Source organism: Sander lucioperca, chromosome 6 (assembly GCF_008315115.2).
Source record: "Sander lucioperca isolate FBNREF2018 chromosome 6, SLUC_FBN_1.2, whole genome shotgun sequence".
Taxonomy (NCBI): Eukaryota; Metazoa; Chordata; class Actinopteri; order Perciformes; family Percidae; genus Sander; species Sander lucioperca.
This window is the reverse complement of record NC_050178.1, coordinates 5182520-5198739: the sequence shown is the minus strand read 5'-3', so window position 1 is coordinate 5198739 and position 16220 is coordinate 5182520. Positions and strand designations below refer to the sequence as shown.

At 38.4% G+C, this 16220-nt stretch overlaps 1 protein-coding gene across 3 annotated transcripts; it reads right to left on the bottom strand.

Annotated features, from left to right (window-relative positions):
• Positions 1 to 147: 147 nt before the first annotated feature.
• LOC116051249 (caM kinase-like vesicle-associated protein) lies at positions 148 to 15686 on the bottom strand. Of its 3 annotated transcripts, XR_004897587.1 has the most exons (12): positions 15435 to 15686; positions 4668 to 4808; positions 4440 to 4571; positions 3832 to 3906; positions 3543 to 3681; positions 3293 to 3413; positions 3116 to 3191; positions 2876 to 3006; positions 2673 to 2751; positions 2475 to 2562; positions 817 to 1659; positions 148 to 773 (listed from the first exon to the last, which is right to left on the bottom strand). XR_004897587.1 is itself a non-coding variant. In XM_031301511.2 (11 exons), the coding sequence occupies exons 2-11, from the start codon at positions 4760 to 4762 to the stop codon at positions 1348 to 1350; spliced, it is 1248 nt and encodes a 415-aa protein (XP_031157371.1). In that variant the 5' UTR covers positions 4763 to 4808; positions 15435 to 15686; the 3' UTR covers positions 148 to 1347. The 3 variants fall into 3 exon arrangements, 2 of the variants coding, with proteins under 2 accessions (XP_031157371.1, XP_031157370.1); XM_031301511.2 differs by having other exon boundaries at positions 148 to 1659; XM_031301510.2 differs by having other exon boundaries at positions 148 to 1659; positions 4668 to 4811; positions 15435 to 15669.
• Between the last annotated feature and the right edge of the window lie 534 nt (positions 15687 to 16220).

Below are 16220 nucleotides of genomic sequence, written 5' to 3'. Positions count from 1 at the left end.
ATAGCCTAAAATATATTCTCTAACACTATTTCTTAAAATGAACGAGATTGTTTGCATTTATTGCAATAAAAAGTTGGATCGGGTTGGTGGAGTGGTCTGTGTTGTCAAATACTAATACTGTCGGTGAGGGACAACTTGAGAAAAATGTCACAGTTTCAGCAATATCAGTATTGCTCATTTTATTAATTCACAAGCGTTGTAGCAACCCGTTAGCTCAGCTAAATGTTGCTAAATACACACGTAAATAAAAAATACACATGTATACAATGCAAAAATACATAGTGGTACAGTATATGGACTCAGCTATAAACTCTGAAATTGACTTATTACAAGTGGCAACACAACAATAAAACATCACTCCACATACAACACTCTAAATTTAGTTTTCTTAGTGTGAAAGAGGACGGAACACAAGTACCAATACATCAGCGTAAAATTAAACAGAAAGACAAAGGAAAACAGCTAAAACATTTGAAAAGAAATCAGTAAGTAATTTTCATCAAGTTGTTTCTTTTGAAACATTTCATTATATTACTGCAACAAATATTAAGGCACTTCAACTTAAAAATATGCTTTCTTGCTGCCTTAAGATTGTAATTTGACTGAAGTTGTACTGCACTGAAGATAAACAAGTAAATATCTAGTATGGGTGTTAAGTTGAATCCACTAATGTATGATTGTATCTGATTGTTACGTAATAACTTGTAAGAATATTTTAAAGACAGTAATCAGTGTGTCATTGGTATTTTACCTTTTTAAAATTCATTTAATAACTGAAAATATTCCAGTTAGCAGCATGGTTTCTGAAGAGTTAACTAAAAGATGCATGCAGGAAAGTATTTTCAATAAATTAATTAATTATTTTTTGTTTTTATTATTATTAATTATCTTGATATGATCAATTAACCAAATTTTTCAACCTAGAATGTTAAGTCACAAGACATGAACTCAGGATTGTAAGTTCTGAAGCTGAAAACTAGCAATTTGTTGAAACAGACAAATACGCCTATATACAATGATCTAATGAATAAAGATGAGCTGAAGATTCACCAAATTGCACTATGAGTTTTTACAGTTTTAAGGGAAAAGGAAACAAGAAGAGCTACTCTGCAACTAGCTTTAAAGGGACTCATACACAAAATAACAAGGGAGAGTGGAGAACACTATTCAATAGACTAATCAATACAGAAGGCAAAAGTGATGAAATGCATGGTGTTGTGAAATAACTCTGCAAACTGGGGGGTAGTCAAACAGCATAGACATGGTATCATCATGCCAAATGTATTGGCTTTACTGCACATGTGCTTGTTGGTTGCCAAGGGTCCGCTTCTCATATTTGTTTGACGCCTAGTCTCCCTTTCTTTGTGGCAACATTTGGGGAACATCACCATTGCACCGGGCCTGTGGCTGCTCTTCCTGTCTGGCTGCACTGGGCAGGGAGAGTGCAGAGATGGTGGCAGTCTGTGTGTCAGAAGCCGTTTCACTTAGAGCAGCCTTTAGACTGGCAGCAACACTTCCGCTGCTGCCACCTGGAAGAGCAGGAGCACCGCTGGGCTTGTTGGGGTCAGCTGCAGCCCCTGCAGCAAGACCAGAGGCCCCACAATCTCCCTGCTCAGACCCTCGAAGTCTCTTCATGAGGGTGGTCACTCTAACAGCTTTCTGTGAGTAATTTAAAGTTCAAATTAATGATTTTTTATTAAAAACATGAAGGTATACAGATGTCGTCTGCTTTGGTGGTATGCCACCTTCTACTTTGATAACTAACGTTTTTTCGGATATATATTTTTTAGGCTGAAGACCTAGACTCTCTCTCTCTCTCTTTCTCTCTCTCTCTCTCTCTCTCTCTCTCTCTCTCTCTCTCTCTCTCTCTCTCTCTCTCTCTCTCTCTCTCTCTCTCAATTTTAATTCAATATACTTAATTGGCACAAGTGTAACAAAGACAATATTGCCAAAGCATCAAGTAATAATTAGATTAAAAAGAAAAAGTTACAATTCATAAAATCTGTCTCTCACACTTGCTGTCTTTTTTGTAAAAAACAAAAACAAAATAGCAGGCTTCAGCAGGGGGGAAAAATCACCAATAGCATACAAACAATATAAAATAAATTTTGAAAAGTGTTTTTTTTTTGCAGTTTTGCAAGTCGAACTGTTGCAATTGTAGGGATATATGAAAATGTTTAGTGCAAAATTAGACATGACAAGTTCCTATGTTTGAGGGAAATAAGTGGAAGAATGTAAGCTAATTGATAAGCCAACAATTGTCCCAACAACCGATTGTACAGTATGTATATTACTATTTATGCAATTTAAAATTGTGTTAATTATTGATTTAAAATATAAAATAACAAAAAAAACAAAGTACAGTCCTCCTACTTGGAGACTTGGATTAAGGATATAACAACAACTTTGTCTAACATGTGATATATGAGAAAAAATGTATTGATATACAGTATGAGATATATGAAAAGTGGTACCTTCCACTTGGCTTTGGCAAAGTTCTTTTCTATCTGTGCACAAACGCCATCCTTGATGTTCTTGTCTGAGGCAGCATTTCCAGAAATCCTGAGAGAAAGAATCAGAGAATTATCTCAAGAATATAAATATAATAACGTGCTGGATAAAAAAAGTTTTGTTGGTTTCACTAATCATATTTGATTAACTTTATTTTTTACCATTCATGGGCAATAGCTTCCTGTGCAGTGAATCGCTGATCTTGGTCCACTTCCATCAAAGATGCCACTAAGTGTTTGGCTGTAAAACAAAACAAAAAAACAACAACAGTCAACTTGCTTCTCAAAAATTCAGACCTGAAACAAATCATCTGTAACATGCTATGCATGTTACTATAGATTTTAATAAACTGATTATCTCTCACCAGAATCTGAAATGTCATCCCAGTATGGTGAATCAAATTCATAGTCGCCTGACAAAATCTTTAGGAAAAGATTTTTATCACGATCATCATCTTCATCAGCATCATCATAGAAAGGAGGGTTTCCAGACAAACTATTGTGTTGGCAGAATAAGAGCATTATAGGACAACACACATTTTGATAAAATCACTTAAATAAACTTATGAAAATGAATGTAGTAGCCTATATTTGTGAGCACTTACAGTATATACATGGTGACACCTATGGCCCAACAGTCCACAGGTCTGCCATATCTCTGCCTCCCAACCACCTCAGGAGCTGAGCAACACATATAGAAATGTTTTTATTGTACGACTACACACCTATCACATTACATTAGTTAAAATTTAATTTAATTAATCTGGTTTTATGTAACTTACCAAGATATTCTGGAGTCCCACATGGGTCCTTAATAAGCCCATTTTCCAGTTTTGCCAACTGGAAGTCACTGATAACAATTTTGGAGTGCTTCAAACGGTTAAAGTACACCAAGTTCTCCAGCTGTATGAGTAAACGAATAAAGGTTTATCAAAATAGAAGCATTCACAAAGAGCAGTTATTAACACGTATCTTGTTTGACCTGTGATGAAATGCAACTATTTTTCAGTAGGTGTCAGCAGTGTAATATACCTTAATATTTCTGTGGACAATTTTCAGAGAGTGAAGGTAAGCTACAGCTTCCAACACCTGCCTCATAACATTGCTGGTGTCCCTCTCAGAGTAGTATCCTTGATCTAAGATCCAGTCAAACACCTCTCTGCCTGTAGCGCTGAAGAGATGGGACATCCAGATTGAATGCATGTGGCTTATCGAATAACAACACATTTTGAATAAAACATCAGTTTTATACGAGTTGAGGAAGAACAGTGCACACCAGTCGGTGCCAACATTTCTCTCAAGTGCCTCTAATAATACTCACAGCTCCAGAAAAAGGAAGTACTCTTTCTTAGTTTCAAAAGTGTCAACCAGCTGGAGGATGTTATGATGTTTTATCCTTTGAAAAGCAGGAAAAAGGGGGGAAAGGGGGGAGTGAGTAAAAGGAGGGGGAGGAGAATGTTGGGATGCAAGTGGGGTTAAGATGAGCAATAAATAGAATCAATGAGTAGTACAAGCTACAGAGCTATCCGTTCAGGTAACACTTTACAATAAGGTACACAAAAAAAAGGTAGTTACTGTTTTTTGAAAGAGAAACATCGAAACAAAACATCAAAAAACAGTAACTACCCTTCTGAAAAACAGTAACTGATCATTAACTACCTATTTTTCTGTGTACCTTATTGTAAAGTGTTACCTCCGTTTGAATGTCAAACATTCAGGACTGTTAGGGTAAAACTGATAACTACACCAGATATTTTGCAAAAGCAAAACTTCAGGATGTTGGTTTTGCACCAGACTTTGCTTTGTCTTTGGCTTGACCTGAAGAAAGAATTTTGCTGATCATTTGTCATCACACTTTGCCTCAGTCAGTGCCAGGACAGTGCCCCAGCCATGTAGGCTCTATTATGAGGAGCTTAAGACTTCACTTACATCTTCAAGATCATTATCTCATTCTTGGCAGCTTTCCTCACTTTCCTTCCATCCTTTTTGTGGAACTTTTTACAGGTGTACATTTTCAAGGTGTTCCTATCCTTTGCCCGGAATATCTCACAAAACTCCTCTCTGTTAAAAGAGGAAACATACATCATATTTTGGGCAGATTTCTTAAAAGTCTTAACACGCTTTATATTCACAATATTACAACAAAGATGTACTCACGATTTAACAATTTGTCCGAGATCATATTTGTCGGCCACCTCTGAGGGATTGCTGTAATCCTTCTTCTCTCCGAGTGTCAGACAACCAAATGGCATGGCAGCTTGTGCCCTATAGCCAGGGAATGTCCTGCCACAACACAACCTGCAGACAATATGCAAACATGGTAGATTTACCTCAATAGTACAGAGTCATTTTGACAGACATGCATCTCCGCAGTACAAAGTGGATCTGAACACAGGGGAGCACCTGTATTGAGAAGCCTATCTCTGAAGCTGTGTGCTCATTACTGAATAACATTAAACAGTGTTATTGTTAATGTATTGCTGTAAAATGCATATATTTCTTTACAGAGAATCTATTTCATTAATGGCAATAATAGAAATAGTGGAAACTGTTGCTCAGTGATGGCACCTAACACAAAAATGTATAGGGAGCGGTTTGGGCACACAATAATTTCTTTCTCGGAACCTTTTAGGTCATTCATCTGACAGGTGTAATTGAGCTTGTGGGAGCAAATTATTTCAAATTACCACAAAAGCAAAATAACATAAAAAATTGAAACTCTTGAATAACATAATCAACCTTAGTGAACTGCCTGGCTCGTTTCTTTCCACTCTGCAGTGAGTCAGCTCTGTACTGCAGCAGCTGCTTTCTACCGAAAAGAATATTCAGATAGCCTTGACCCTGTGCTGTTGCTGTAACTTTTGTCTCCTCGTTTAATATTTCAAAATACTCTTGAAAGTTGAGAAAGCTGTTAACTCCGCAGTTTTGGAGGAACAAGTGTAGAAGAGTTTTGTGTTTTAAGCCAGTTAAAGATGAGGTTGGAATTACCCACAGTTATAATGACATGCACATTGCACATCAGACTGGCTCACAGTTTTCATATTCGTTAGAAATATGTTTGAAAATGGAGTCAGCAATACATCTATATGAACTACAATCAACAAAGTACCATAAATATGCACATAACATTTGTCATGATTACAGTAAAATACAATAGGCCTACAATCAAGCTATGTTTTACTGTAACACAACAAGAGATACAATAAGAGTTATCTGACTTAACAGTGGGGATGAGCGTGTATCACAGTGTATGACAATTCAGATATAATTAAGTTTAAATGTAGTAACATTATTTACATATATACAACCAAAGGTATTACTGGGAAATGATATACACCACAATGTTAATGCTATGGTAAAAATGTCTGATGGTAGACACATTTTATAATCTCCCAGTATATATTGTCATATCATCCAACCATATTTATAGTAGCTTAAATAAATAAATACACTCTCAGTCAAACTCAGTGGTTACTCTGCTGACCAAGGTAACAGCTGACTGTATATCTGGTAACACAACATAAAGAACTGCAGGATAAATCCTTCCATTAAACATAACATTTCTAGTTCGAGTTCACCCACACAAAGTCCTTTAACACGTTTTTATGCCAATTTCACAGCCCTTAATAAATAAATAACGTAATAAATACCATAACCCTGCTGCTTTTTATTTCCCCATGAAAACTGGAGAACTACCACGGACATAGGGTGATGTAACACTGGCTGCTATAACATGTCTTTCTGATGTAACTTGAGCAATTAGGCCTTTAGTGTTTTAAATGAAATGCCTACGTCATAAGTTACTCTGTTTTAGTAAAATACGCACACTTTACTTGTGGACCCTTTTGTTGCAATTAACTGCAGAAGTGGAGTTACACACTTACATGTATATATAAATACACACAACTTTAAATGAGGGTAACTTGAATGGCTGCAGCTGCACAGCAGAATACTATACAGGTCCACCACTACCAGCTAAATATTACTGGTAAAATAGGATGCTTGTATGAAAAAGAGACCCAGTTTTTTGGCAGGCTTTACAGTAGAAATGGCAGCCAGAACGGGAGAGTGGGAGTAGAGAAATTCTGACTGAGGTGCTGTCTGGAGCCTCAGTCAAGACCCTATCAGAGGCAGATATTTCTCCCAGCTTTAGCATCCAGTAGTATCTGTAGTACAACAAAGAGTGATCTTATAAATATAAAAAATGGAATTTGAAGACTGCACATTAAAGGCATGGTCTATTAATGTGCTTTATTACTGTTTATTACTTGCCAGCAACAAAGCAGAAGGCCTCACGCAGAAGATCTCATGTTTTGTGAATCATAAGGGAGCCCTTTAGTTGAAGACAGTAGACAGTGGTGTCTGCTGTGTGTTACTGTCCACAAGGGGACTCATTACTCTATGATCCAGTCTCCTCAGATCTCTGCTGTGAAGCTTATATAAAAGTGTTACTTTATGTAAATTGCTTGGTTATTATAACTTAAGAGAGTCCGTTTCCACTGATGTTCCTCATTTTGGCCTCTTTATTGATACTGATTTAATGGATCCTATCTGTCTCATCCTTATAGTAAAGCAAGGAGAAAATTAGTTTTCGATTCATTTAGAGTCCTATACGTTAACAGGTATTGAAGTAGCTGTGCTCCAGTGCTGCGGGTCTCTTTCTTCTCCCACAGACATATTACATGACCTTTTTCACATGTGATAGGTCAACATGTCACTGTAATATCTAAACCTACCAGTCAAAATTGGTATTAAATACTTTTGTTTTTCAAACATTGTTAGTGGCATTGGTTAATCATTAATAGCCAAGATTTCTACAGTAGCCTCAGAAAGAAATGGGATAAATGGTTTAACATTGGTAACTTTACCCTTTCTGATATGAAAAAACACCCAATCTACTATAAGTATGAAGCAAAACGACTATGTGCACAACTGCTTTTTTATGCAACTTTAGCCTGGTTCTCATTGACAAAAACACTTTTAAATCATCTTCTGCCAAAATAATTGCATAAGCGAAAGAAGATATGTACCTATTTAATTACATTTATGGTAATATTCCCTCTCCTTAATTCCTCAGCAGGGCCTTATATGTTCATATGTTCTGATCTTCACTGCAGTAATACTATTTAGGTTATAGCCAGAGAAAGCCTTTAAGAAGTGACAATCGAAGTAATTTAGCTCAAACTTCCCTCCTACATACAGTCCTTACAGAATGCCAAAAGTGCTGCTCTCAATACCAAACAGATGCAGTATTTTTACAGAGGTAAAATATTGTTGAATTCAAAATACCACTGTTTTTTTCCTTCAAATTAGGCTACAGTATCACTATAGTCACGAATAGAAACCATAAGGTGTTGTATTTATCTTGGGTCCTGTAATATAATTATAAGGATTGACCAGAAGTGTTCCAGGATGAGGTTGACTAGTATGGTAGTTTCTGAGCAGGTGAGTTCAAACTTTGCCTTTCCTTTACATCTCTAATGTCTGTCGATCATTATGCTCACATCCCATGGTCAAAATGGTTCTTTAGTTTGGATTTTTTAACATAAGCTATGTAAAAATTGTATTTGTATTTTCATGACACTGATTTATAAACTGTACTGCCTGTCATTGCAAGTCTAAGTCACTATTACTTTAAAAAGTAAATCACATGCCACTCTCAAAATAAGCCAGACTTTCTTTAAACTTGTTTAAGTGCATTTTGAGGTCAGCTTGGAGTAGCCAAAGGGATCAAGTCTCTTCTATTCAGCCATTATCTTAACTCATTAAGTTCAACCCAGACAAGGATTTTTACTCAGGGCTGTATTTTTTCCAGACGTATGCACAAGTCAAAAAAGAGGGTGGGAGAATGTTGCAAACTACTCAAACAACGAGCCCATCTCTTACTGTGGTGCTCTAGCCCAAACAATTGTGTATTTCAGTACACCACTTGTCTGATGAGTGTGCGGCATACAATATCATGCCCCTCTGCCCTAAATAGGGCTGTCGGTTCACCATTAGTCTGGAGTATGATGAGCATTAGATGCTCCAGCTAAATCACATCCTCTACATGAATCCTACGAGAACAATACCCACACTCACCATTAGTGTTTTCTGGCTCTCACCTAGATTCACACAACTGCTCTGCCTGGGTATCAGAATGATTTATTTTCATAATACACGCCTCAATCCTGCGCAATGATGCTCATTCAGACCAATAGAAGCACACAGATGATGCCCACAAGAACAACTGCTTTTCCTTTTTCTCATGCCTAACCTCTTCCATAATGATTTTTGCAAGGTTTATTTAATCAACAGAGGTCATCAGATTCATGGTCACTTTTGAAACGGCTTAAACCAAATCTATCAAGCCGTATCAATGTCCGTGCAGTATTTCATCTCATCTCGAATGAGCCCCTCTGGTACACTTTGGTGGCCTCTGTCTCTCTAACCACACCACCAAATAGTCACCTCACAAAGACAGAGTTAAGGGGCGAGGCTGACACAAGACTATTTAATGCAATCATTACACCTCACAATGAATCATAGATCCATTCACCTCTTCTCGGAAGCTTGACTCCCAGTGCACCAAACACTAAACTGTAAGTATAATAAGTCAGACAAAATTGTGTGTGCAGTTGTTTCCCCCTCCCCTTTCAAAGCAATCTTGGAGATAAAAGGCTGTTCTCCTTCACCAGAAGAAGAAGAAGATATAAAGCACTTGACTTTTGCTGAATCAGGGCTCTGTTATCTTTGCCTTTTGAAAGATCTGAATGAAGTGTTCTTCATTATTGGGAATGTAAATGGTGTTTCACATTTAGACTGTCGCAGAGCTTTGGAAGAACCAAACAGTGGACACCATGTGGGGGAAAGGCTGAGCTGTTGCATTTGCTAAATAGATTTCAAATTTGTGTCCAATTTATTTTCCAGAAGAAAAAGTTAGATAAAGATAAAACCTATCCTCTTAATTGAGATTCTTGTTTTCAAGTAATAACAGCCATAATATACACGCTATAAGACACAGTCATATCGCTAAATAAGCAACTTACATGATTTCTTCTATGTAATATAGAGTATTTTGTTTTACAAATATTTTAAATCATTACTTACTGTATTATTTAATGAAAATTAATAACATAGCCTATAAGAAAATATGAATTAAAATACGAAATGGTTGCATAATGTAGAAGTAAATATTGCTCTAATGATAAATTGCAGGTTCTGAAGGGACATACGAGAGTCATAAAGCTCCTGGAAAATAAATGACACATCTGGATCACATTAACAACTGGACTCTGATTAACTACAAAAAGAGTATAAGCCATGACAGTTATATTGTATTCTATTATATTAAATTATGATTTGTTGTGAGGTGCAAGAACATTAAGATGGCCTAAAGGCCTAAATGACATGTTTCACTCTAACACCTCTCCGACTGTTGGTTCAGCTTTGACACAGGAGGGACAAGGCATTTCATGTGCTACACATATAAGCCTGATTTCGACAAAATTTGGTTAAATTGTGTATTTTGGGACAATGTTCTAGCAGTTAAAAACTTCAGTAATTGGTCAACTCCAATTTCCTACATCTTCAACTTGTTATACGTACACAACTAACATTGGAAATTACACTAAACGATGTAAAGAGGGTGTTATAATTAGAGGTAACATTTGCAAGCGGTTTCCAGCAGTTGCAGATTTACACTGATTGGCCAAAGGGGAACAGTATAAAGGTAAATTATGTTTCACACATCTCAGACACTCATACTCCAACTTTGCTGAAGGGATGATGCATTTTTTTCAGCTCTCTGTTCTGGCATTTAATAACATACCAATTGGCCAAGCAGAGGTGCTAAATCACAATTTCACATTTTAAAAGTCTTGACTTAGAGCTGTGTGACATAAATCTACTGCCATATTTTAATCCATGTGTTAAAGGGGTGATAGAATGATTTTATGGGGTATTTCACACTGTTCCTTAAGGTCTCCTAATAGGGTATGTAACATTGGTTTGGCTGAATATTGCTCAAATGCTATTTTATGGGTCCTTAACTACCCTGTGAATATGGCTCTATTTGGAACAAGAGCTTTTCTTCCAAATATGGTATACTCATGAATATTTAGATGAGCTGCGGACTGATTGGTTTGAGCGAACCACATACACATCCATTGTAGACTAGACAGCAGGTCTCATATTTCAGACACTGCAAAGTTATACATTGTTTGTCTACTATTTCGTTATTAAATTCACTTCTGAGACTTTTTTATGCGAGAAATCAACTATATAAAGCTCAAATATTGGCTGTTTTACAAAAATTGATGGCTAATTGCAAATTTGGTAAGACGTGTCGGACTTTAGGAGCTCCACACAGTCTGACGAGAAAGCGGCAAACTCCATACCCAGTGAAAGTCACCGTTTCTCGGTTACTGGACGACCGGGGCTCGGGTCTCCGCGCAGCTCCGGAGCTGGCTGGCTGCCAGCTGCCGGCATAACTTTCGTATATTTACAGTTTGAATTTCATCACGTCACTTATAAAACAGCTACCCCAAGGTCTAATAAAGCTAACTATGGTGTCCGATTTCAATTTAATGCATTTTTGTGAACATTAGGGGTCTCCTTAGGAGGAGCTGCTTGCTAGGCTATGTGTCCCATTTAATCCTATGGGAAAAGATCGTTGCTACACTTTCGGCATAACTTTCGTATATATTTACAGTTTGAATTTCGTCACGCCACTTATAGAACATCTACCCCAAGGTCTTATAAAGGTAACAATGGTGTCCAATTTCAATTTAATGCATTTTTGTGAACATTAGGGGTTTCGTTTCAGAGGTCTAAGAGGAGGCTAGCTAGCTCTCATTGATAGAGCTCCATCCAGCCGCAGGCTTTATCAATGAGACTCGCGGACAAGAGGCGTTTATGTCCCCGATCGTTTGTTTAAATAACTCAACACACATATCCATTATAAAATTAACTGGAACCTGTGGTAAGAGATTGCGAGCGTAACAAGCTCGCTGACCGCTCTCTCACTCACATACAGCGGCCATTTAGCAGGAAGAGGGGAGCTGCAGGCCCTGTAGCTCTGTCAGGGCAGCGGCGTTTGGTAGTCCATTAACCCAAAAAATGGTGACTTTGCGCGGGTATGGAGTACTGTGGGCTGCCAACCGTGACGGAGCTCCATCTACCTCCCAGCAGGCCGGGATCTGTGAAGGAAGGCGGGCCGGGGGACGAGGCAGCAACACAGGCAGCACCGGCCGCTGAACTCCCGACACACAGTCGGACAAAATTTGCAATTAGCCATCAATTTTCCTAAAACAGCCCATATTTGACCTCTACATAGTTGATTTATTGCATAAAAAATCTCAGAAGTGAATTTAGTAATTAAATAGCGGACCTCTGGAGATCTGCATGACCTAGCTAGATTCAGAAGACTAAGCTGACCTCAGGTCAGTGGTGTAGCCTATGCAAATGTTGGGGCGTGACAAAGACTAGGAGTTGAGATCATGACGTCAACTTCCAGCTTTGTTGCGATTCGCCCGTTTTCAGCGGCAGTTTCAAAATGTGAGATTTGCAGAGGAAAGGGTATCAATGGGATTTTGAGCTTCTATGTATGTCCTATTTACCCACTGAACTGTCGTTATTCAACTATGACAAGGTAAAATCGGTTTTGCATTCTATCACCCCTTTAAATGATTAAATTAATGTTCAACATACTGAACCAAATGTTTAATGTTAAAGGTTTCAGTTTCCACAAGTATCAATTCAACGTCAAACTGACGCAAAGCTTCTCACTGTAATCTAACTAGACTACTTTCTAACTTTTAAACACCATAACTGATATGCCTGCTGAGTCCAAGGGGGTAAGCAAGCATCCGCAAAGTGTACCTCCTATGGAGACATTTTGATGCTATCAAGCCATCACCTGCCGTTAGCATTCCATTGACTGCCATTCATTTTGGCGTCACTTTGACAGCGAATAACTTTACATCTGAAGCGTTTAAAGACTCTATTTGTCCATTGTTTATTTCTAAAGAAACACGACAATGTATAAAAGGCTCCATTACCTTTATGGCTCCGTAGCAGCCGTTTTTGTAAAAATAGGCTAACAATTGTGTCATAACCACGCGACTTTCTGTCGCATAGTAGACAAATTACCATTACATTAGCTGTTTAAGTTTAATTACTAATGTTAACTAGCATTTTAGTTAGCAATAATTAGCCTGTGCCTATGTTATCTCCTAACATATGCCTACGCTCTCCGTCTCTGCAAGATTCGGAATGATTGAGATTTCTCTTCGCACAGCTACCAGAAGACTTACAACTTTCACACAGTTTGCTCACGTCACAGCTACATCGTCAAGCTCAGTTTGAGGCTACGCAGCACGCTCAGCCATCACCGGAAAAGTGCTTCTAATAGACCTCACTGGTCTCCATGGAAGTCTATGGCGTCACTTTGTCCATTAATTTACTGTCTATGTTGGTCGTGCTGAGCAACTGAGATAAAAAGTGGATGCTGATTTTCCCTAAAGTAACTGCTCATTTTTATGGATAGTTTACTGTTGCTTTGTTACAGTTTGTTATAGGTACTACTAGCACACACAGAGTCACACAGTCTATCTAAAAAAAAAAAAGTGTGATCACTGAATGAAGATGGACCATAAAGAATAGAAATGTTGTGTTTTTGCTATATAACAACATACAAGTGGTTTGGTGCCTTTTTGTCATACAATAGTCATTATGTTGCTATTTTAGAACTCAGGTTTGTTGGTCAAAGTCATGTCAGATGGTGGCAGTAGGCCAGAGAGAATTGTGGATTTGGCCACAGCCAAGCCTCTTCAAAGGGAACGGCTTGGTGACAGGCGACAGATGGTGCTGGTGATGTTTGAGCCAAATTTTAAATCCTGTAATGCCTCATTTATGGCCTAAATGTCGCTCTGTGAACACAAAGAACACATTCACACTTCTAATTTCAAGGACATTATATCAGACTTGAACGGAAGCAGAGATATGTGTTTGTTTTTCTCAAAGTCCAGACTAGAGAGGGGAACATTTTGATAAGTGCGAATCAGTCCTACTTTGTGCTTGCCTCTCCTATGCATTGAGTCGTCCATTCATCTCTTCCGCGGGCATCACTGGCTCATCGGACCACTTTCGTCTGATGTTGTTTTGTTGCCATGGTCACCAAGTGCTACAGTATGCATCATGGTATTGTCTGTGCAGAATAGCTCTCTGCGTACTCTATACTACGTCATTACTGCCCAAGACCACTGCCATTGCATGTGGCCAAAACTCCTTTTAAACAGTTTACAAAACAAAATCCAGAATATTAACCAAACTAATAAAAACAATTATTCTATTTACATTTATTTTTCCATGTCACTCTGAAAACACTGTGTGCCCCAGTTATCTGACAGCTACTTTCAACTTAATTAACTATACAGTAGCTGAATGCCCTATTACACACACAGCAAGCCAGACAACACATTCAATTCAGTGTGAATGAGGGGTTTTAGTATTCTAGCTGTTTATAATATTGTTGCACTGCGCACTAAGTTCAGTTGTATGTCTGCAGACTTGATTTTATTGATGAAATAAAGGTGTTATATTGCATCATCTCAGTCTCCGATAATTCAGTGATTCATCATCGACATCAGAAAAGCCTCGACACCTGTTACATAAACAAAAGGCAATAACTCTATTCAAATAAGCCTTTTAAACATTCTAATCAATGATAGATTTTTTACTGTTTCTCAGAACGAACCACTGGCTAAGGGGAACGGAAAAACAGACACCTGGGAAAAAACCAAGGTGTGTACTGTTTCTGAAAAGCAGCAGCGGTACATGCAGCAGCTTACTGTTCTTAGGGAGTTCTATCTCTATTGTTTGTTTAACGATTTTCCTTTATAAACCTTAGATCTTGTTTAATCTTTAAATGTCAGTCATTCATAAATAAGACATAAATCTTTCCAATAGCATCATCTTGTGTCTATAAAATCCCCTCAACGTGTTTCCTGTTTTCTCTGAGTTTGCTTCAACACAAGATCCCTTCTCATGCAAGTCTACTGTTGCCTGCATCAAACCAACTGGCAGTGCAGTAGGTGTTCCCAAACTTTTTTGTGCTTAATTTACATGTATGTTAGCTTTCTGATGCGATGCCCTATGATTGATCCAAGTGTATTTCCAGTGCTGAAATTCACAATATTTGCCCTTGCAAATAAGGACCCTTTGGAGCTCCACTTTTATGTTTTTTAGAGGATAGGCACCTTCACTATCCTGACGTGTCGGAGCACTTGTCCTCCGTCTGGGGTGTGTAATTGGCAGCTTAGCATTGGCAAAATAAGTGGATATTGCAATCACAAGCTCTTTCGGTGTGAAATGATGACAAATAATGACAAGGAGACAGGGACACCGCGAGACTGTGAATATGTGAACTCAAGAGGTGCCGCAGTCTGAGCGCTTAAGCAGCATGTCTTATGTAAATGTGAAACGCGGTTTGAGCAACTCTTTCTGAACTGTAAAGCTCATATTGTAAATAGACTTGTTGAGCGGCTCGTAATGAGAATACTGCATAAACTTTGGCTTTAACAGCAAAACAGATTTCCCCGATAATAGCCTGTAAATGTAGCCTACTGCTGAAGCAGCTTGACAGTTTAAATAGACTCCAGTATTTGCGCATCACCCAGGTTAGACTGATGTTGCAGAAAACTCTCCTGCAGGTTTCTTAAATCACGTGAGCTTGTCTGATTTTTCAACCAAAAATATTTTTTCGCCGCAAAAGTTTTCGAAAACCAGTCATGCGTCCTAGTAGCTTACGCGAAGTGGTCAAGAAGACAGTTGGTGAATACATACCTACACCTCGGAGAACATTCCTCGACATTCTACACTTGACAGCAGTGGTTTGCAATCTTGTGATGGAAAGCAAAGATTAAGCAAATTGCGTTCACTTACCTTTAATGAAGTAAACTGGTAATTAGCCTATCAAGAATCCAATCCTCTGTCTAATGTTTTAGTATTTTCCTGTTGAGGCTTCACTTTTTCTTCCACTGATTTTAACAGCCAGCGTGCTTGCAAAGAGATGTAAGATCCTCGAGCATTTCCAACAGGTCAGCTTGTTCACGGGAGTAGGCTATTACGTAAAACGTGTGACGGTAACAGCGGGCTATGATGCAGGAAGGAGGGGATGTGTGTGCGCGCGCGTGTACGATGTACGGTGCACCACTAACGCGCGTGCATTAGTGCAGAGCCAGTGCAGCAAATGTTTTGATGACATTATCATCATTCTTAGGACTTTTAACAGTGAATGATCAGGGTCAAAAGATTTGTTCTCAAAGTCCCTCAACAAGTCATTCAACGAAACCATCTGATCCCAGAATAAGAGAAGCTTCTCTCATCATCCCACAACCCGCCAATCATGCTGCAAGCGGCAGACTGCTCTGCCGATTTCCCTGCACAGTACTGTATCCAGCTTTGCTCTTAATGCAGGCCTTTTAAAAGTAGAAGCAACAATCCTACAGGATACGACTGAGACAAAGCTCGTGTGAACCAAGAGGTCTCAAAATCACACACCGCTTCACTGGGTCAGTTCCAGCAGCAATGCTATGTTTAGAGACAAGGGATATCTTCCTGTTGAGCTTGAATTGATCCTAAAGAGCATGAACTATGAGCTCCTTACCACAAGCTGGTTTCTGATTTGCATTTTTAACATACTGTCTGTGGTGAATTTAAGCAAGTTCT